This window comes from Mchenga conophoros, linkage group LG23 (genome assembly GCF_057382185.1).
Source record: "Mchenga conophoros isolate Kocher_MC1m ecotype Shallow Benthic linkage group LG23, M_conophoros_male_GT1.1, whole genome shotgun sequence".
NCBI classification, from domain to species: Eukaryota; Metazoa; Chordata; class Actinopteri; order Cichliformes; family Cichlidae; genus Mchenga; species Mchenga conophoros.
In genome coordinates this window covers 4,588,963-4,612,343 of record NC_140547.1, presented here as the reverse complement: position 1 = coordinate 4,612,343, position 23,381 = coordinate 4,588,963, and the positions used below count along the sequence as shown (strand labels likewise).

General features: G+C 39.9%; 2 protein-coding genes across 4 annotated transcripts; one reads left to right on the top strand and one right to left on the bottom strand.

The window, feature by feature from the left end:
* Positions 1-620: 620 nt before the first annotated feature.
* ccl44 (chemokine (C-C motif) ligand 44) lies at positions 621-3,846 on the top strand. The gene is made up of 5 exons (XM_085263929.1): positions 621-757; positions 1,628-1,757; positions 2,442-2,586; positions 2,705-2,785; positions 2,902-3,846. Exons 1-4 carry the CDS (start codon positions 694-696, stop codon positions 2,741-2,743), a joined length of 378 nt encoding a protein of 125 aa, XP_085120055.1. The 5' UTR covers positions 621-693; the 3' UTR covers positions 2,744-2,785; positions 2,902-3,846.
* A 2,557-nt stretch (positions 3,847-6,403) lies between these two features.
* On the bottom strand, positions 6,404-20,099 carry slc1a6 (solute carrier family 1 member 6). Of its 3 annotated transcripts, XM_085263927.1 has the most exons (12): positions 20,023-20,099; positions 19,823-19,893; positions 12,133-12,399; positions 11,894-12,031; positions 11,486-11,693; positions 10,753-10,795; positions 10,420-10,548; positions 10,129-10,313; positions 9,758-9,991; positions 9,408-9,602; positions 8,090-8,224; positions 6,404-7,843 (listed from the first exon to the last, which is right to left on the bottom strand). In XM_085263927.1, the coding sequence occupies exons 3-12, from the start codon at positions 12,353-12,355 to the stop codon at positions 7,645-7,647; spliced, it is 1,689 nt and encodes a 562-aa protein (XP_085120053.1). In that variant the 5' UTR covers positions 12,356-12,399; positions 19,823-19,893; positions 20,023-20,099; the 3' UTR covers positions 6,404-7,644. The 3 variants fall into 3 exon arrangements, with proteins under 3 accessions (XP_085120053.1, XP_085120052.1, XP_085120054.1); XM_085263926.1 differs by lacking the exons at positions 19,823-19,893; positions 20,023-20,099 and adding an exon at positions 15,582-15,846; XM_085263928.1 differs by lacking the exons at positions 19,823-19,893; positions 20,023-20,099 and adding an exon at positions 13,998-14,086.
* Positions 20,100-23,381: the final 3,282 nt, after the last annotated feature.

The window sequence follows — 23,381 nt, the reverse complement described above, 5'->3', positions numbered from 1 at the left end:
CTTTTTGATCTATTGTAAAATGTTACATGAATAACATTTATTGCCATTTAAAATGACAACTGAAAGAGACATTTTTAAAGCAATCACTCATATTAACATCAGGATAAAGATATACTAAAGGAGGCAGACAGAAAACTCTGTGGTAAGAATGATCCAGATAAAGTTCAGATACTACCGCTTCCCCTACAGCCCGTACAGCTGCAAACCATTTTACATTCATTTTGTTATTTGGAAATGAAAAAAAGCCAAATAACTGGATTTATCATGGGAATTAACATAAATGCTGCATGTTGAATACTTCTTGATAACTCGCCTTTTATCTATTTTGGTTCTCAATGAGAAAAATGCAGGAAAGCAAAGGAAAAAAGAATGAAGGAGTAATTTAACACCCTAAATGAAATAAATCAGGCCTGGCATCTTGAGTGAGGAGACTGAAAGGGAGAAATGAGGGAGAGGTGAGATGAATGTGAAAGAAAAAGAAGGAGGGAGTTAGTTGAGCATAAGAATGAAAATGGATAAACAGACGGTGGGAGGGAAAGACAGTAAGACAAAAAAGAGAGGTGGTAAAAGTGAGTGAGAGATGGGCAGGGAGGTATAAAGAGAGGGAGGGAGTAGTATAAGAGAGGCAGCCATAGAGGGAGAGGTGACAGAGTAGATTATCCTCCTCTCCTCTCCTCCTCTGCCAGCCTCATCATGTTCATGCTGCAGATGTTGACTGTTATCTCTCTGACTGTTATCCTCTTGGCATCTGTAGAAGGTAGGACATAACCATACTTTCTATGTGTGTGTGTGTTGCATGGCTTGCATGCACCCTGCAGGTGGACACTCTAGCATAGACGGTGATGGCGAAGACAGAAAAGGAAAGAAGAGGGAAAGAGGAATAGCAGCAGCAGGAGCAGCAGGGAGGGAGGCATGGATGTAAACAGAGGAGCAGAAATCACATCACACACATACACACACACACATGGAGAAAAGACAGCAACTGTGTCAGGGCTCAGTTCGCGTGATCGTGTAGTCTTGTCTGTTTTCTGAAATGTAGTCAAAGCGCTGGAAGTGCACTGATGTGGCTGAGGATGGCTTCAAAATCATTTGTGGCATTACAAAGCAGCACTGTCCTATTTTGCTCCTGCTGCCTCACATCACACTTTCAGTTGTTTACAGATTTGGATGAAGGGACATCATGGCATTCCTTACACACAAACACCTCGCTTTTTCTACCACTTTCTCCCGTTTCACTGGCATGCTCGTATGTTTCTCAGCACAACGGGATGCCATTATAATTCCTCTGGCATTCTAGTGTGTGTCCATATGTGACTCTGCGTATATGTGGGGCATGTGCAAAATACTCTGCTTCGGTCTTTGCTAATATCAGAACAGGGACTTGACAGTGCTGAAAAACTATAAATATGAACGCTCAGATTTAGGGTCTGATAATCTGCAATAATTTCTATTATTTGAAACTTTTCTGCCTGGCGTGATGCTGCATTAGCATCCCGTTTTCACAAAAAAGTAATTGAATGTGAAATCTATTCAATGATGTGAAACACCTGAAAGTTCAGCATCATTCTGGCAGTCTGCTTTCGTTTCAGTGACTCATTTGTCTTCCTTTGTCCGTGTTATTTCCTAGCCATAGGTGTGCAGATGAAGAACGATGTCCAGTGCTGCATGCTATACTCCCACGGCAAGGTGCGTACCAAAGATGTGTTGCGGTTTGAGGTGCAGACCGAGGGGCCCGACTGCAGTATACAAGCCATCATGCAAGTATTTCAACTATCCACTCCTGGAGCTAAAGAGCACACAGCAATCTGCAGGAATGGAAAATATGCCTCTCGTTAGAGGAGGGCAGAGCTTGGGCTGAGAGGCATTGTCATCTTTCCAGGTCATGTTGTTATGGCAGGGCTTAGAGCTGTAATTGCCAGGGAAGTGAAAAAGGAAATATGTGGGAATAACAAGCCATCTGAAAATACCTTCTGAGCCAGCTGAGCCCTGCTGCAGCCAGTCAGTCAGTCAGAACAGCAGGGTTTATTTAAGTAAACTACATTGTGATACCTATTGTTTCCAGCAGGTCAGGGAAATCTGATGAAGCTGGGGAATGAAGAGCTTGCTTATTCATGTGGCCCAGTTAACAAAAGCACTGAATTCTCATCCGTTGGATACGAGGCATTATTTTCGTTACCTGTTTTAGTTTGATCGCAATTTGTTCTTCGTTATACTAGAGGGGGAAATACAAAATTCCCTCTTTATCATCTTATAGTATATAAATATTCATTTTAATTTGGGCTATAGCTGGCAAATACCTTTGTAGATCTCAGCATGATCTTCTCCTTCTTACTGCAGCACATTCAAATCGGTGTGTTTCCATCCTTTGTCTCGAGTCTTCAGCACATCCTTGTACTGTCATCCTGCAACTTCTGCACATAATTTGCATTTGTCTTTCAAAGACTGTACACGAAGAAGGCGGTGAAGTGTGCAGACCCCAGAGACCGAAAGGTAAAGAGGTTGCTAAGAAAGCTCATCCAGAGACAGAGAGACAAGGCCCGCCAAACCAAATGGTTCCTTTCTGACAACCTTCCTGTCATGTCAGAGGTGAGACGCAGTCTGTTACACGGCTACTTTACTGTATTCTACACCTGAGATGTAATAAAGGCAGCTTGATGAAGTGAAACTGAGGAGTGTTGCAAAGTCATAATTTCCATGTCTTCAGGTCAAGAAGGACCACTTGGTGGTTCTCAGTGTGGAGTGATGGAGCGATGGAGGAAATATGGAGGAAAAGTTGTAGTCATAAGTAAGGCTCTTTTCCGTATGTTATTACTCATATAAACTTGGTATGTAGGCTATATGTAAAGTAAATCTCTAAAAGTCTCATCTGGGATTTTGAGCTGTCTTCCTGTGTTTCTGCAGGCCAAGTAAACTTTCAGCAGCTTGTCATCTTTACATGTCAAAGCTCGCTGACTCTCCAATCATCGTGTCTCTCTCTCTATCTACACTATCCGTCTCCCTGGGACTGGACCTGGGCAGCAATACATATTTAGATATTTAAGAATGAACTCTGCTTGAAATATTCCCAGTATGTGGCTGGAACATTCTCAACAAAGGGGGTGTTATTTGTAAGATATGTTGCAAAGATTTTTTTTAAAATGGCTTATACTGTTATTTGCCAGAGACTGCCTGAAAGTGTCTCCCTCTATAAAAAAGCATAACCACTCCTGGCTGATGTGAAATCAGTGAAACAGATGTAATGAAATGAGCAGTGATATGAATATTGTATATCACCAAGATACTCTTATGGTTATTTGTGACTTGTATACCTTAAATGTGTAATGACACTTCATACAGTAAAGTAGATGGGGTTTGGTTACGGTACACTGAGCGTGCAGAATATTGAGATAACATGTCTCCAGTGGTATGGTTTACAACTCCTTTTTCAGGCTATATTTGACTGTTTATAAAAAAAAAATCACAGTTGACTCAGAGTGAATGTTTCACCTGGATGCAACCTTCACTATAGCTCAAGAGCAAATGTTCCTAATATTTTGTCCATTTTGTATATTGCGTGTTTGTAAAGTCCTGTATGAAATGTGACTCTAACACTAGGCCCTCAGGCATCAGCGACAGATTTAAGTATCTATTTGGAGTTTACATTTCTACGTTTAAACAATAGTTTGTCACTAAACTATGCCAAAGTGTTCATGATTCAGTTCACCACATGGCCAGGCTGTTAAAACTTAGAGGGCTCGACTGTGTGCGAAACACACAAGCATTGCATCGTAGGAGAATGCACTATATGTTAAAACACAGCATCTCGAGTGAACAATTTTATAAATAAATCTGAAATAATAACTAGAAGGGCTGCAGCGTCTTTTTTCAATCTTGAGATGTTTGCGTATCGCTTTCTACAGCGTGCTACTGATGTAGCTCAAAGTCAAACAAAAAAGAGTAAAATCTCTCACAACTGCACAGACATTCACTTTTATTTATATAACATCAAGTGTTTTAAAGGTAAAGACCCTACAGTAATACAGAGAAAACAATCAAATGACTCCCTATGAGCAGTGTTGGGAAGGTTACTTTTAAAATGTATTCCATTACAGATTACAGAATACATGCCCCAAAATGTATTCTGTAACGTATTCCGTTACGTTACTCGATGAGAGTAACGTATTCTTAATACGCTGGATTACTTAATATATTATCATGCTGTTTACAACTACGTGAATGTACTATTGCTGTGATTTATTACTGTTACTGAAGGCTCCGCGGCTCCGAACCGTAGTAAAGGACCTCTGGCTAATACAGTGGGTTCCGTGTCGGGCTCGTAGCCGAAAAATAGCTTTACTTTGTTGTCTGGGTCAACTTTGCTTGCGAGAGACAGAGAGAGGCGTTGAAAGGCTGCTCCAACGGAACTTATTGTTTCGGAGGAAAACACCACCACAGCGTACAGTCGAGTCTCAAGAGCGTACTTACACCTGGGCTCGTCAGGCACTCTTCTTGGCTGCAGTGGTTATTATTTTATTTACATGCTTCCAGCTCCCGTTTTTGCTTGATGACAACTCCTACTTTTCCTTTTTCTCCCTCCCTCGCTCACAGACACATAACGGGTACGGCAGTCCATTCTCCCTGCAGCACGGACTACACTGCCCATGATGCTACATCCTGTAGCATTCTGCCTATTAGCTTAGCACAACAACAACAAAAAGGCGCTCTCTCACCCAGGAAACACAGAGAGAGCGTCGCCCTGTAACCATGGCAACCGTAACGCTGCCGCCTGGAACAACAGAACATAGCTGTCAAACAAAACCCAAACAGTCCTGACCCGCCACAATATGAAACAGGGAAGTACCGCCGTGTAATCCATTTATTTCAACAAAGTTACTGTATTCTGAATACCACCTTTTTAAACGCTACCTGTAACGGAATACAGTTACTCATATTTTGTATTTTAAATACGTAACCGCGGTACATGTATTCCGTTACTCCCCAACACTGCCTATGAGTAACAGAAGTAATTATCATAAACAGCTACAACATTAAAGCTACAGCAAGTCGTTTTTGAGGTTTTATTTAATTGGAAAAAGGAGATTATGATTGAAAAATGATAGAAAGATAAGTATGTGTAATTACATCTCCCAACAAATTGCATTTTCATAAACTTAGAATTAATCCGTTAAATATAGAAGTTGGCAACAGTTTTAATTTGCGCCTGTACAAGTGTTAATTTTGCAGACCAATAACTTTTGTCATAGTTTTTGCCCACAATCTCTTTTTTCAGACAAAAACAAGATAAAAACTAAGGCATGAGGACAAAACTATGATAAAATGTACTGACACCAATAAAACGAATGACAATGACATGAAAATATTCGGGAGATCCAATCAGAGGTAATCTCCTTATAAGATTAGATCCACACATTTGAGCTGCCATCAAGAAACAGTACCACTACCTCTCATGAAAACGCAACAAAAAGGAAAACAGGAAAAGGAAATATAAGAGCCTTTGTAAAACATGTGAAGCAACTCTCACCAGATTTAGTCTAACAACACTAAAACTAACAGAACAGGCAAGAGTTAAGAATATCCTCAAAATCTCTCCTTGGTATTGTTGCCATTGGTCAGAAGTGAGTTTACCTGACTCACTGACTCATATTGGACTCCTCCAAAGTTTTACAGCCTCCTCAAGAGTGAAATAACATGGACGCATATTGACAGCTGCGGTAAACAATGGACTGAAACCCTACAGTCACTACATATAAACAGGAGCCACCGTAGGTAGGATTGTACACTTGGGATCGCTAAGAAAACAGAATACATTTGACTGCAATCTGCAATCTACTGACATCTAGTGGTGAGATTTTACACAATGTAACTTTAAAATAAGATAATAATGAATTGCTGTTTCATTATGTTTATGACTCTGAAAAGTCATTATACATAATGAGAATATTTATTTTAGGTACTTTAGATATACTTTAGATATATATATACTTATGTATATACTTTTATACAACTTGTCCTATATTAAACTATGTAAATAGTGCTGTTATTATTTGTACTAAAGAAAAAGCAGTAAATTGTGTGTTGTGTTTTGTAAACAGTTTTCTAAACTGATTTTATTTCTGATTAAATATTCTGGTTTCCCTATCACATCCAGCAGTGACATATCTGTAGTGCTTACAGCAGCACAGCCTGGGTTAACTTAACTATTAGCTTTTATATAAAAGGATTTCAAACTTAGATGAAATGTTCGTAATAAAAAAGAAGAATTCACCTCATCCATATGTGAAATTTGTTTTTCATATAACATTTGACCCACTGTTTTCTCTAAGAGAGCAGCTGAGAGTGTCTGGAGGGGAGAATATCTTCCACAAGGGGTAGCCACAATCACAATAATGAGAATCACAGTTCATTTCAGTTCCTGAGACATTTATTTATCATGTTTTTTCACACGCTGTCCATCAACATGTTGAGCTGCTCCTTCATCAGAAATAACAATTCTACTGAAATAACTTAAAGCAACAAAACTCTAACCTGCAAACAAAAACTCGAGACCTCTTAATGGGCATGAACTGGTACAAAATCAGACACGTGTATTCACACCATCACTTTTATAATTATGCACAACACTGAAACAACTGTGTAGGTTCTCAAAAGCATTCACCAAGTTTCTTCACTGCACTTTTTCACAAAACCATCAACTGTAAAGTAACCAGCAACACTTCAATCAAAATATACCAAAAATCCAATTACATGTTGAGTAGATAATAACATATAATGCAGAAAACACAGACCGATTGGTGTAATAGTGTACTAATGTTTAAAAACACTGTTGCTATCAACAGGAGGAAAAAAGAAACCGAGAATATGAACACCTTCAGTATTGCAGCTATTTCTGTTTAATTACTCCTTTAGCATTGCAGTACTGTGCCCATATAGCACCAAATAAATACAAGAAATACACACCAATATCCATAAGAAAGCACTGGGGGTGGGGAACAGTCTATAAAGTCATTTAAAATATATCAACTAAATAAAACAAAGGAGTAAAAGTTTTCTTTTTCACTTGTATCCAGTGTTTAACAGTCACAGTTTTACGATTAAATCGTGTAAGCACACTTAAAAGAGGAAGGAAACAATACTGCTGCTCGTGTATTTACATCCAGCTTTATTTTTGTGTAGTGCTGTGGAAATCCCACATCTAAGTCCTATTAGAGGTAGTCATTATTAGAATGACAAAAATGGGTGTTTGCAGTGGACAATGTTTAGTCATGCAGAAGAACTGGGCAAAGTCTAAAGAATAAATTCACAAGACTGAAAAAATAAGCTGGTTTACATTATGAATGGTGTTGTTTCTCTAATAATGCTGTGTTTTCAAGCTTGAAAGTGAGATTATTTGATGGCTTTGAACTGCATTTCAAAAAAAATAAAATAAAAAAAAAAAAAATCACAGGATGCTCCTAAACAACTCGTGAACATTAGTTTCTGTCATCAAGCTGTCCCAGGACAGGCGTCACTGTGTCGTATTTCCCAGATAAGCTTTTGTATTTGAGGGAAAGATGTGAACCTCAAGCATTGGCTATCATGTTCTCCATCACTGCATCATGCTAATGCTTCTGTATGTTCATGCCGTTTCATGTGATTCCCTCGCCTTCACATTGTGGTCTCGCTGTTGAGATGATTGACTATGTCATTGTCCTGGCAAATGAGCTGATAGGGTTTCTCGTTCTCCTCGATTACAGAGTTGCGCACCTCGGCGTCCTGATTCTGCAGCTCTTTGCGGGAAAGGTGCTCCACAATGCCGGCCCCGAGGGAGTCGCCGAGAACATTCGTGGTAGTACGCAAACGGTCCCTGGAGTCACGAGAGAGAGAGAATAAGTGAGAAAGACTAAAAAATGACTGCATATATAAGTGGAAGAAAATGGATGGATGGATGCTATGAAAACAGTTGCAGGCTCTCTTATCCATCACTCTGCATTATGCATCGATAACCTTTGTAGTTGTGGGACCTCTGGGCTCTCTGAAGCTTTACAATGACATTTAAGCTGGCAAAATCCCAGACCAATCCCCATCAAGCTGACATTTAGTGGGAACTCACAGGAACCAATCCACAGCGATGATCAGCGTTATGTCCTCCGTGGGCAGTCCCACCGATGTCAATACAATCACCATGGTAACCAGGCCAGCCTGAGGAATGCCTGCTGCTCCGATGCTGGCAGCCGTTGCTGTGATACTGAGTGGGCGGTGGGAGGGATGGAGAGGCGAGTGAATGCATTTAATAAAAGGAAACAAACAAACAGCACATGTGCACTGCTGGTGGGTGTAGTAGAGTGTGATAAAAGCACACGAGGAATACTGTCTCTACCATATGTTCTTTAAAATGTATTACACATTTTTGTTTAATAATAGTAATAGCAGAAACACACTTTTAATATATGTTTACATGTTTATTAACCTCTCATTTCCCTATCTAGTAATAAAAAGTGTGATCAGAAAGAGGAGTAAGCTGGAGCAAATCCCTATCTCACGCGTTTACCTTGTTCTGTATTTGTGTATGTGTTGTATATAGGGGACAGCATGGAAGTGCCAGAAACTGCAGTTCCTTAAATGGACACTAGAGGTTTGATGCAAAATATTTCCATAGGCTACTATGTTAAAATGACCAACTTAGCAGCAGAATTAAGCATGTTTACACACATAGTCTATAGATTAGCACCTCCTTCGTAAACACCGTATGGATATTCTTGCATACCAGTTATAATTTTTAAAATTGTATTGAAGCTAAAATCTCAGCAATTTCAAGTGACTGAACTCGATCTAAAGACTTTATTTTCTCATTTTGCTGAGTGAACTTTGAGTATTTTATTTGTAATAGTGTGGCAGTTTACACACCGGAGCCCTGATTTGATCCCAGGGCAGACACAAAGCCCTTGGTGGGTTGCAGTAGGAAGGCCATCCTCAGTAAATATTTGCTAGTTTAAATATACAGAGCTGCCCGTTATGGCAACCTCTCGTGAAAAATGGAACAGCCAAAAGCAGTAGGAGGTATTTAAACCTACTGGCCACTTTATTAGATACACTTGTTCAATGGCTTTTAAAGCAAGTATCTAATCGGCCAGTCACATGGCAGCAACCCTGTGTGTTTAGGAATGTAGAAATGGTCTACAGCAGCAACACACCACACACACCTATGCCACCTCTGACAGCTAGGAGCAGGAAACTGTGGCTACAAGTTGTAGCACCAATGTTGGACAATAGAAGATTGGAAAAATGTTGCCTGGTCTGATCAGTCTTAGTTTCTGCTGTGACAGTCAGAGAGTAGAGAGAGCGATCATCTCTTTATGACCACAGGTTGCCCATCTTCTGGGAGGAAAGAGAGGGCTCAGCTGAGTACTAGCAAACCAAAGTACTGTTACCTGATGGTGAGAATCTGACCAAAGTTTAGCTCCATGCCATTGACTTGAGCAATAAAGATAGCTGCCACTGCCTCGTAGAGGGCGGTGCCATCCATGTTAATGGTGGCTCCAACGGGAAGGACAAAACGCGTCACTCGTTTATCCACGTGGTTGTTTTCTTCGAGGCAGCGGAAGGTGATGGGCAGGGTAGCAGAGCTTGAAGCAGACAGGATGAGACATGTTAGCATTACCATAAACACGAGCAGAGACTGGCCTTTAATGCTGCTAAACACAAAGGAAGTAATGCAGTGCTTCTTATGATGAGATTCAGAATGAATGAATAACAATGTTTGAATTATGCAGAAGCTAACCTGGAGGAGGTTCCCAGAGCAGTGATCAGTGCCTGCAGCAGGCCGCCAATGAAGCTGTAAGGATTCTTCCTGGTTACCAGGAAATAAAGCATTGGCAGGACAAAGAGGCCGTGGATGAGAAGACCCACGATGACCGACACAGTGTACATCCCAAGCTGACTGCCCACTTCTGCCAGATCCTTCATCTCCACAATCTTCCCAGCAATCAGAAACAGGATACCTACTGGAGCATACCTGCAAGTTTGGAAACATTGTTTTACTATAATGGTAATTTTATTGGGTTAGTTGCTTTTATAGACTAAAGGAAGAGTTTTCTTCAGTTAAGTCTACTCAGAATCTTCATATGGTGTGGATGCTGGGTTTTTACTAACCAGATGATGATGGCCACCAGCCTCATGATGGCTTCATTCAGGCAGTCAAAGAACTCTCTAAGAGCCTGGCCCTGCTGTTTCATGTTGCCAATGACCAGACCGAAGCACATGGAAAACACCACCAGACCCAGAGCGTTTACTCCGCTCGAGGAGCCAGACACAGGGACGACCTCCTCCACAGTCTCCTGTGGTTGAAAACGTTTTACACACAAATCAATACGCACTGTAGTTTTCGTTTTCATAGTGATTAAAGTATTGCACTTATACCTGAAGATGCTTGTAGACACCCACCTGTATGGTGTGCAGCACCGTGCTGAGGTTCATGCTCAAGGCAGAATCGGTCACATTGAGCGAGTCGGTGAGGTTCAGGGTTACGGTCACATTTCTGGTGTAAACAGTCTTCTTGTACACTGTTTTATACTGCAACAGACATGAAATGTTTTTAAGGTAGTTACATAGCAATACATGCAATGTAATAGAGATTAGGAAAATAAAACTATATGTTTATCAAATTTTTGTTGATCAAGATTTAGAGATAAAGGAGATTTTCTTTCTTTAAATGAAATGAAGTGTTCCATAATGAAGAAGATATGAACCATGGCTGGGATGAAAACAAAGGCTTACCTGCTTGAAACAGGCTTCTACCAGATTAGGAGGAAACATGTTCCTAGAATAGAAAAAAGCAAAGATCAAATGAGCCACATATACATAAATAAATATGCCTAAAACCTAAATTATTTTAATAACCAGCAGGGGGCGACTCCTGGGGTAGTCTATGGGAAAACAGCACTCAGTTGCTTCACTCTGACCTCAGTAAACACGTTCCTGCTAACTTTATGGGCTCAGTCCAAGTTTCAGGTCTCACTGAAAATAAGATTGAGTCATTTTTGTAAATCACTGTCATTCTAAAAGTCAGAAAGATGCTTGTGATGTGCTGTGGTTTCTCAGTTTCAAACAAACTTCACTAACTGATCGGTGACATCATGGTGGCTGTGCCCATCTTTTACACTGTCTGTGGCTAAGTATAGCTCTGCAGCCATTTAGCATCGTTCAGAACAAATAAGGGAAGCAATGGAAAGAGCCTGACTCCATCCAGTTGTTATGTCTGCCATCCAAACATGTTAGGTTACAGCTTGTACCTTATAAAGACAGAGGTGTGAACACCATTGGGTGTTTTGGAAGTTATCCTGAGCTAAGTAATTTGATTACTGGCAGTAGCTTCATATAAAAAATAGTGGTATCAATCTATTAATCCATCTCTTAACATTCTTGTTAGACTGCTCTCGTAATATGAACTGCGACTGTCTGTGGAAACACTGTGTAACCTAACACATGAGTCAAGTTTCTGAGTCGTTACCTGATGAGATCCAGAAAAGCATCAGTAGCCTGAACAGGTTCGATATTCCCACCGTTGGCCACGGGGCTGTCCCTGTTCCCTTTCCCCGGCTGGATGATGACGACGATGACAATGCCGATAAACACAGCAATCAGCGTGGTCACCATGTAGTAGACCACTGCGTGCAAACCCATCTTACCAGATGCTTTACTGTCCAAGGAGGAAATGCCTGAGGCAGAGAACATTATTTTCTCAGTGGACTGATGAAAGTTTGAATTTGATGTTAAATTAATCATAGAAACAGCTTGCTGGTAAATACTGAAGACTACGATAGGATATCTGCTCTCTTTCCGGATCTAGACAGTACTGTGCTGAAGCAGTGTGGGAAAATAAAACATATTTGCTTTTAAGTGCTCATTAGAAGCTAACCTGTGATCAGACTGGAGACAATTAGAGGTAGCACCAGCATCTTCAGCATTCTCATTAGGAGCTCCCCAGGAAAGGAAAAGTACTTGATTTCCCTCAGGGACAGATTGTAGGGGCGTAGAGCAAAGCCCAGGATTATACCTGGCAAATAAATAAATTAACTAATAAATAAGCATCGAAATGCACAAATATAAAAGCACAAGCGGAAAAAAAACCTCCATTTGTTGTTCCTTTCCACTCACCCAGAGCCACGGCAGCGATGGTGAACAAAACGAACAAGTTCCTCTTCAGGAAACCCTTCACACTGGCCTTGCTGACGGAGCTCATCCTCTCCTTCATGCTGCTTGCTCTCCTCTCCATGGCCCTGCGTAAGCGCCTCCTCAGGTCTACTCTGTCTGGTAAGGGTGGTTTTTCTGTGTCCTCGTTTAGGAAAAGGCTGGCACTGGTGGGGGGCTTCTCGTTCATAATAAGCTCCAGCACCTGGTCCAGGAGGCAGGTCTCGTGTGAAACTAAGAAAAAAATAATAAAAATTATTTGGTAAGTGTGAAGTTTTTGTCACGTGTAGTTTCTGGAGGGACGGCACGCTTTAAGACATTCACAGAATATCCACACACATCGCATGTTGCTCAATTGCTCGGGGTGAAAAAAAAAAATAGAAAACAGGATGAAACAGCTGCTGCTGTGTGAAACACTGAAGCACCTGTTTAGGATTACAAATCAAAACCTGACCTAGCTGTGGCACAGTAACTAAAAAGCCTGAACCATGTAACCTACCAGTGCCAACTGAGATGGAGAAGATTACCAAGCTGAAATAGTTTTATGAATACACAGTTTTCTTTTTTAGTGTTCAGAGAATAAACATCCCCTTTTTGTGTATAATTTGGTTCAGTTTAGTGGTAAAACAGTTGGTGGACAAAACATTAATTGGCCACAGTTTGGATTAATCTGTTCTTCAGCATCTCACCTGCCACTTTGTTAGGTACACCTTCAACTTTAACTGTTCATTAATGCAAATAAACCAGTCGTATGGCAGCACCTCAAAGCATTTAGGCATGTGGAAATGGTCAAAGGGGCGTGATGAAATTCAAACTGAGCATCAGAATGGGGAAGAAATGGGAATCATGTGACTTCTGATGTGGCATTGTTGTTGGTGTCAGATAGGCAGAAACTGAGGTCTGCTGGGATTTTCCATCGCTAGAGTTTACAGAGAATGGTTTGAAAAAGAGAAAAAAAAAAGTTCTCTGGGTGAAAATACCATGTAGAGGTCAGAGGTCACAGGAGAATGTCCAGACTCGAGCCGATAGGATAGCAGAAATGACTCAAATAAGGACTTGTTATGCTCACATCGTTTTATTTTACTGTGCTCAACAATCACCAGATCTCAGTCAAACACAGCACCTTTGAAATATCGTGGAGCAGCAGAGTCGCATCACAGGTGTGCAGGGGCAAAATCTGCAGCAGCCGTGTGATGCTATCATGACAATATGAACCAAAATCTGCGAGAAATGTTTACAGCATCTTGTTAAATCTAAGGCACGAACAACTAACTAGCAAGGCATTCCTAACAAAAATATGTATGAGCACTTCAATATGACCTCATAGTGTACAATAGCTTGTTTACCTAATTTGTCAAAAAAACAATAAAGACACGTTCAAGAGCATGAACTCTAAAATACACACTGTCACTATGACAAAAAGCAGACTGCAAGCATAGTTCTGGTTTTGCAGTTACAAGCAAAGCTGGACTATGTGCTGGTTTAGTCTTGAACCGAGTAAGCAAACATGAGCCGTGTCTTTTTCAAGCCTTGCTTTGCAGTTTTTTCTATGCTTAAAGCTATAAAGTAGACTTCTTGATGCGTGTTCAATCATTCAGGTAATAAATCTCCAAAAGTTGATTCTGTTCATCTGGACGTAGCGCTTTGTGGGAGAAACGTTTCGTCACTCATCCAACTGACTGCAGGTTTCCCCAATCTTACAAACAGTACATTTGCATAATGACTGAAACCAGCCCAGTGAAGGAACGCTACGTCTAGATGAACAGAATCAACTTTTAGAGATATAAAATAGACTAAAACCTAACATGAATAACGAACTTTTTCAGTCTTACCGTGTTTCCCTTCTCTCTCTCGGTGTGTGTGTAACACATGGACGCTGCTCGCACTTCCTCCTATCTAAGTAGGCTACATTGTTTCCTCTTAGCCAACCACTGCAAACAAACTTGAAGTCCCACAGAGCGGGTAATAAACAGGCAGTGTCCTCATCTGCTTATTCTTCACATCTACTATAATCACTGACCTCACACAAAAATCATTTTTTCATTCTTCCCCAGAGATAAACACTTTATTTTGAAAACCAAAAACCGAATCTACTCAAATCATTTTATAAGGTTTGCATCAATCTATACATAATCTACATGTAGTAAAAAAGACAAAGTTAACCACGCAAAGAGATGGACGTCTTCTTAGTTCTCTCACAGCACGATTCAGACCTGCTGTCTATAAATGTCTGAACGAATGTGTAGCGCGGTCACAATGTTCTACTATCTGGAGGACTGGAGTGGACTGATAACCAGAGGTGGGACCAAGTCATTGTTTTGCAAGTCTCAAGTAAGTCTCAAGTCTTTATCCTCAAGTCTCAAGTCAAGTCTCAAGTAATGTCAGGCAAGTCAGAGTCGAGTCTCAAGTCACTGGTGTAAAAGTCCGAGTCAAGTCACAAGTCTGAAATTTTGAATTTCAAGTCCTTTCGAGTCTTTAAAAAAAAAATGGAAAAAAATGTTGCAGTTATGCTAAATGTAAATATTAGACCATGTAATTTTTAAATCTGTGTTTTTCTCAACACATGACAAAATAGTGAACTTAGAAAATATACACAAATTGTGAAATTGCACCTCTTTAAAATGCAGCTCAATTAAACCTAGCTCCAAGAATAATTTTCACCGACATTTCTGAGATACGCTGCATGTTATTCTTGGATGCGGTTGTAGGACCGGCTTTAAAATCGCATGACAAAAATATCATACACATTAAAAAAACTGTATCACCAACGTAGCCTGGACAACATTTGCTAGTTAGATGAAGTCAGCTATCTCATCGTAGCATATTTATATGCATATTTATAATTATACGCTTCTTGGAGTGAGTGCATACACTCATGAAGTTTAGTAACTTCAGGTCACTGCAACAAGCCCAGGTACAGTTTACCGACGGATGGGTGCAGGACCTTGAAATGCACCGTGTAGAAAGTAAAGACCATCGTAAGTATCATAAGTTTACCAGTCTCACAAATCGTCGTCATAAATACACATTCGTTAACCGTTTATTAATAGGACCTTTGAGCTCAATGGTAATTAATTAGCAGTGGAAATAATTTCTGGTACCCACCACAGAAATGTAGCAGTGACAATAATACTGTATGCTGTAATCGCACTGGACAATTAGTGATACAAAACAACTGTTTTATCCTGTGAATAAAAGTATGTGTTTTTGTCAGTGTACCATAATAACAGAAGCGAAACGCAATATTGTGTCAGGACAATTCACTATTTATGCACAATAAATAAAGGAGCATAGCGCGACAATTTCTGTTCAGCGCCAGACTTGCTTGTAACCTATATCACCAATTATGTTATGAAAATGACGTATTAACTACTAAAAAACACTGACCTTCGTGTAAATGCTTGGAGCAGACTAACCTGTGAGCTGGAGGGTTCTAGGACGTTATATTTGATCTTTGAATGGCTGCAATCCAGGCCATCCGTCGCGTCTTTGTTACTTCGGAAACATGGCTCGAACAATTTCTCTTCAACGACGTAATCCGATAACAACCGATCTCTTTACCCGTCGGCTTCACAAGTCACAAGTCTTAGAACATTTTTTCAAGTCAAGTCTAAAGTCATAAAATTAATGACTCGAGTCTGACTCGAGTCCAAGTCATGTGACTCGAGTCCACACCTCTGCTGATAACCCCATTCTAGTGTGTAATGGATAAGAGTGGATGAAGCTTCCAGTTTCTACAGCGTTACACTAGAGTAGGAATGAAAACAAAATGTTCAGTCGTGAAGCTCAGTAAAGGCAAGACTAATGAAAAAGGAAGTCTCAAGGAAGGAAAGGCACTACAGCGAAGGGCTGAACATTAAGGCAGTTCACAGGTTATAATATAACAGCATTACTACATAAATCTTGTGATGAACACAATTAAATGATCAAAATGTTCCTTTCTGCCTCAATACAAGTCAAGCAGTGAGAGAGCGGTTTGATCGTAAGCTGCACCGCATGAGCTCATTTTGTCAGGCTGGAGCTGACCAGAAACTTTCAGCTGTGAGTCAGCTTAATGTTTCTTTTTTTTAAAACTTCTCTGTGCTTCATTAGTATTCACATGCAAAAACCTAATTCCCAAAATATCCAGATGCTGATCAGGCTGCAAATGAACAGAAAGACTGCAGAGTTTCTGTTTTAAATCCCTGTTTCATTCACAGTTTCAGTAAAAAAGCTGCAGTTCCAGCTGCCTTAATTTTTTTTTGACAAATAAACACTGAAACCTTAACTCAACAACCAGGAAATATACCATAATAAAAGGGGCATTGACCCCAGATAATCATCAGGCGTTTATTATAATGAAGAGATAATATTAAACTCTGAAATCCAAGTGAATACTGACTAACAATAAATCTGTCAAAACATGTGAACTCATGGTGGATATATGGCTGGCAAAAGTCAAGCAGCTTGTAATGCAGGACATAATTCATGAATACTAAACAGGAAACCCCCAGCATGTAAAAAAAAAAAATTTAAAATTAGTCCGTGTTCCAATGCTTTATTATTATTATCACTTATTATACAACACAGTCTCAATCTGTGGTAGTTTTTGAAATGCTCAAAACCTTTAATGCACTGATTGTCACCAAGTACAAAAGACGACGTTTTGGGTTAAAAATGCAGATTTTTCCACCTTTTTTTAACGCTTTCTTGGTTGCCATGGTGAGGTCTCCCCACACTTTCTGCTTCTGACATGAAATACAATGCTTCCTAATTAAATATATTACTTACAACGTTACTCTCACTCACACAAAAAAGGTGGAAATTCATGTCCATGAGCGCAAAACACAGTTTGCCTGGTTATATTACAGTTGTCATATTTTGTAAACTACATTGATACTATTCAAAACACTGATTAATTTATGCCGATGAAACACGACAGCTTTCTTTAAAATCAGACCAGGTGCAGGTCTTATTCTGTCGTGGTTACAATCCCAGCAATTTCTCTGTGAAATTGAGAAATAAAGGCAGGTATTTTTCTCGTGATCGCACAAAGTAGCGATTGGAAAAAGCCTTTAAGCTGTCTGACTACTCACCACTCATGTTTTAGACTTTGAGTCAAGCAGTCCAGTTAAAATCAGGTAACCGTCAGAGCTTCACCGCTGTGGACGAGAGGGTCAGGATGTCGCGTGTGTGAACCTCCGGAGGTGAGTGGAGAGTTTGTCTCAGCTCAGCTTTCATAACAAGACAGACATGAAAGACCTCTCATATGGCCTGACCTTCTCATACACACACACACACACACAGCCAATATTTTGTGGCGTGTGACAAATCAAAGTCAGACAAATATGCCTACATTCCTATTTCTAATCGTCAACACTCCACACAATAACCTTTCCATGTCAAACAGCATTCAGTAGAAAATGACACAGTGATGTACATGATAAATGTCCAGATCACAGCGATTCAAAGGGGACTATTGATTTTTCCCATGAAGGTTGAATTATTTCAAACTCTTCACAGCCCGAGACAATAAACTGTCAGTGTAGAACAACGTGTAGACAGGAAAGACAACAATAAAGAAGTTGAATCTTCTCTTTGACAGTAGCTGGATCCCCTTTTGCCTTCCGGACTGCTTTAATCCTTCGTGGCAGAGATTAAAGAAGATGCTGGAAGCATTTCTCTGAGATCTCCATATTGACATGATAGCATCACACAGCCGATGCCACCACATCCCAAAAGTGGTCTGTTGGACTGACTATGGAGGCCATTTGAGTACAGTGAAGTTCCCTTCTTATCTGTCGAGAGTCCCACCCAGTGTGGTCTTCAGCGGCTGTATTCCATCTGCTTCAGGGTTTAACGTGCTGCACATTCAAAGATGCTCATATGCACACCAACAACAAGCACCCCAGTTTTTTTCTCTGTAAACTTCATGGTTGTGAAGGAAAATCCCAGCAGATTATCAGTTTCTGAAATACTCAGACCAGCCTGTCAGGCACCAGCAACCATGACACTTTCAGAGTCACCTTTCTTTCCCATTGTGATGCTCAGTTTGAACATCAGCAGGTCGTCTTGACCATGTCTACATGCCCAAATGCACTGAGTTGCTGCCATGTGATCGGATGATTAGATATTTGCATTAATGAGCAGCTGAACAGGTGAACCTAATAAAGTGAGCAGCTAAGATAACAAACAAACAAACCCATCTGCACTGCATACGTCTTTGTTTACAGTTTTTCTCAGTCGCTTTGGTGCGTTTCTCAGAACACCATTAACATTTGCACAGCAGTTAGTGCATTTCCCAAAACAATTAGTGCAAACTGCAAAACCTAGTGGATAGCCTGCAAAAGCACGTCACATGCACAGAATTGATTATCCATACCTCAAAAGCAAGTATCCATGTCAACGAAACAGTCAGTGCCATCAAAATGAAAAGTCTTGACACCATCTTTATGAACAAGATAGTCAAATGGCATTGTCATGTTTCCACTATGACAGTTTATAATTTCAGTGTTTCCCATTGCAAAAACAATTGGTGACACCTGAAAATGCTGACGACAGCACTATGGCCTACCTGTACAGCCATCTGAAATGTGCAGTAAAGTCACTGTAGATGTTATGGGAGTCTTGGGAGTAACTGAGACACTGAATACGTACGTTTCACATTTCCATTGTGTAGAAGTGTTTGTAATCCTACAGAATTGTGCAAAAGAAAAATATGCTACAGTCACTTGTTCACTGTAGAATACATGTAAACATAAAATCACCCATTTGGTAGAGCCTCCTCATGAGTGACAGCTGTAATTCACCTGAGATCAATTGTTCAATTTCGGAGACATTTCCAGGAAAAATGATACAGAAAGGTATAGGATTTGCTTGACAGATGGCCAATATTTGGCATGTGATAACTAGTTCAACAATTTTGTGTGTGATGACTTAAGCAATGGATGTATGACTATTAGTTTTATTGGGAATGACTATTCAGCATCCATAGGTATGATTACTTTTGACTGACATGACATAAGCAAATGGAAATGTCAGAAAGCAGCAGGGAAATGTATGGAAGCAACTGATTCATGTCCAAAATCATTTGCAGTTTGTTCAGAGAGAGGAGAAATTGCTACTATGATGTGCACAAATGACTGAGTGTTGTGGAGGTTGAACTAATAGTTATGAGAATTTCAATTCTGATCTGAGAAACGCACCAAAGCGACTGAGAAAAACTGTAATACAATCTGCTTTCTCTATTACAGCAAACAAATTATGTTACCAGCCGAGAAAATACAACTTTAGTGCAAAAGTCTTTTGGATGCAAAGAAGCCAAAAGGTGGCAAACATGTACCAACCCTTCAGGAAACAGAAATATAGAGCTTCGTTTCCACTCCACTACATCTTTGTTTCCAAATTATTTGTTAAAAATAGAGAAAGGTGAGAATTAGTATAGCAGTATAGCAACAGGAGAAAATTCAATCCAATCAGACACACACACATATTCAGGCAAGAAATGTGTGAACAGTGGTCTATGTGTCCATAGATAGATAGATAGATAGATAGATAGATAGATAGATAGATAGATAGATAGATAGATAGATAGATAGATAGATAGATAGATAGATAGATAGATAGATAGATAGATAGATAGATAGATAGATAGATAGATAGATAGATAGATATTTACCCTGTTTCTGTTTCTAGATGTGCTGAGCTGTCATAGATCCTTCCTGCTTTCAGTTGTCCTCCTTCAAGTCGCTGCAAGACACAAATTAAAACTTGACACAATCTTGCTACAACTTTGAATCTGACGGTTTTATCTACGATGCCTCCTGTAATTACAGATTAACTTGCTCCAAAAACGATTGGAAATAAACTCTCACACACCTCTTTCTGTCCAAGACGTTCCTCACACAGTCATGTAGATGCTTTCCTCTCCACTAAGCAGTCGGTAATGAACAAGTGTCGCCCACCCACTGTACCCCCCCCCCCCCTTTCATCTTTACTGTTAACTCCTGTTTTACTGTGTGTCGGTTTCTGTTTGTGCGTGAAGCCTCCAGCCAAGCTGAGCACCTGGGAGGTCTGCGTGGGAGGAGGAGGTTAAGGACTCTTCGGGAGAGAAAAATAACGATGAAGATAAGCCGCCTGCTGCCCATTCACGAGCACCAAAACTGTGCGAAATGCTTCATCGCAAATCAGCTATCTCGGTGGGTTTCATGATCACGTCACATGCCCTGGTGGATAACCGGTTTATGTGTGTAAAACAGCACAACAGATCCACAATAAATCCCACGTGTAACTACACGGCACTTATTGCTATGACAACATGCATGTGCTAGTTAGACTCTGGGGGGCTCGTGTATGCGTAACCCCGATGCCATCCAGCTGACCGGCTTTTTACTCGCACTCCCACGCATCATATCCACGTTCACAAACGATGGATTAATATGCATGAGCACATACAGTGGGGAGAAAAGTAGCTTTAACATGCAGTCATATAATATACACAACTGTGTGGCACGAACAAAGAAACAACAAGCCAACAAACTGCGCAGGATTTGGAGACGAGTTGAAACATTTTCTATTTGTTTCTTTACTCGTTTTATTGTTATAAAATAACAATAAAACGCCTCTTTCTTGGTCAAGTCACTGTCGAAAAGGAGACTTTAATCTCAACGAGATAAATAGAGGATAATTAAAAATACATAAGTAGATAAATAAAAGCCATTGAAAAAAGCCATTAAACATAACAGTGGATGAACTTTTATTTTTCAGAGTGAAACTATTCAACAAACAGAATCAAGATGTTGTAGAGGTATTTTAATTTAATTTTATTGGGCACCACCAAATGTGACTGCTGAGACTGGAGACTTTGGAAGCTGTTCTGGAGCTTTTAATTGACAGTTTGGTTAAGTTTGATGTTCAGAGACAAGAAGACTAGAAATTTAAAACTTATTAAAACTTTTGCTATGTTGAGTTTTTGTCAACTGTTCCAGAAAGATTTAAGAAAGATTAGAGATAAAGAACAGTCTCAATCTTCACACCACGGACAAAAGGCAGCTCTAGAACCAACTTCTTCTCCTTCTTCTTCTTCAATTTTGATTCCTTTATGATTTTTGCTTATTATGTTTTATTGTAAAATGCATGTTATTGTAATCTAGCATTGTCAGAAGCTAAATAGAACAGCTAAATAGACAGGACTGTACATAGGACAGGACATTCCTGTGAAAAAACTAAACATACCCTGACTGCTTACATGGGAATTAAAAGGGTAAATACTTCTAATCAAATGCATGCAGTGAACTTTACCATCCTTCATGAATACTGAAGTTTGGGGGTTTTATTGTGTCTGTGTTAATGCCACAATCTTCCCAGGAGTAGAAATCACAGCAAGTTCACCCCAAAATCAGACCACGCAGTGCTAAAATAAATGGAAAAAAAACAAAAGTTACCATACTAAATGTTAATCTTCATGACAGTACAGTTAAAGAAAGACTGAACAAAATCAGTCTTTAGAAAGCTTGTCAGGTGAAAGCCTCCTCTCTCTAAAAAGAACATGGCAGCATAGCTTAGCTCTGCAAAGTTATATCTGAAAGAACCACAAGGCTCCTGGAACTGTGACCTTTCCACAGATTAAACTGAAGCGGACATGTTTGGCTATAATTCACAGTCTGACAAAAGCAAAACACAACATATCAGCACAAACACCTTTTACCAGCTGTTAAGCACTTTTGGTGGATGGATTTTGTGAAAAACAAAAGATTCAACATGCTGCAACGGCCCAGTCAAAGTCCAGACCTTAACTAAGTGCTGTGAACTGCAACATTATAAAGAAGAATAAAAAAGAATGGGTCAAAACTCCTTACAGTGTTGGTTTCACAAGCTGTTGAATCATGGATGTATTTAGATTGTCACAGGACTGCACAGAGTCCTTTGGAAACTTTCTTTTTTACATGACTGTATATAGAATTCAGCTTTAAATATATATTTAAATATTTTAATTTTAAATTTAGGAGCATCATTCCTAAACTGATGAACTGTCACAGAATGGTAAGCTCTGTAACATTTCATTTTTGAGAGACTCTTTAGGATTCTCCTTTATTGTCAATGTCTCCAACATTCAGCTTTCAATTCAGCCTTATTTATGTTGCGCAACATTTCAGACTGAAAGGTAAATCTTTACAATGTTCTAAAGAGAAACCCAACAATATCCTCGGATCACCAAACCCCCCTCCCTTTTAACAGGAAGACATCTCTGGCAGATCCAGGCTCAGGGAGGTTGACCATCTGCTTTGATCAGTTGGGGTGAGTGGAAAGCGAAGACAAAAGAGAGATGATAAACAATTTAGTTTTTAATGGCGGTAGCAGCAGATCAGTAACGTGCAGCACTTGAGCTAGAAAAAAAATGCAGAAAGAGTGAAAACACAGAAGGTTACAGAAATAGTGCAACATACTAATAAATGCATGGTGGATGAGAGAGGAAAGCAGAGAAGATGCACAATATAGCATCTACCCCAGCATTTTGAGCCTATATCACTGAACAACAGATCCAACCTTAAATATAAGATTTATAAAAAGGACTTTAGGCCTAATTTTTTAAGTAGACGTGGTGTCTGAGTCCAAACCGGGAGCTGATTCTACAGAACAGGGTCCTGAAAGTTGAAGGCTCTACCTCCTACTATACTTTTTAGAACTCCAAGAACCACGGGGATATTATGAGTCCCACAGGCAGCCAGTGATAAGTGGCTAACAATTAGATATAAATATGGTTTTGTCAGGTAGTAGAGCTATTAAACAGCCTCGCAATAAGGAATTACAACAGTCCAGCCTAGGATCGGGATACCTCTGTAGGCTTCCTTCAAGTTCCAATCTGGCGTATGACCACAGTGATAGGAGCAGTCCGCATTACCATGGCAACCCAATTATCCTGCCATAACGTGGGAGGCATGGATCATGTATGATCCATGTTTAGATAGTGTAATTATTCACCCGCTTGCAGGAAGAAACATTTGTCTTAGTGTTATTTTTCAGCAGCAAGAAGCTGCATTCTTACTCATGTCATTATAGGTGGTTCGTTTAACTACTGCTGACTGGTAAATGCTGATTAAATAATCACACTGGAATCAAATTAGGGGCTCGCTGTTACCCACTTAATAGCTGTCCATTAGTTACCTAGCAACACACAAGGTATTAATGTTGCGGTATTAGGGAAAGCCAACCTAGATAGCGAGTCTGAGCTTTAGCTG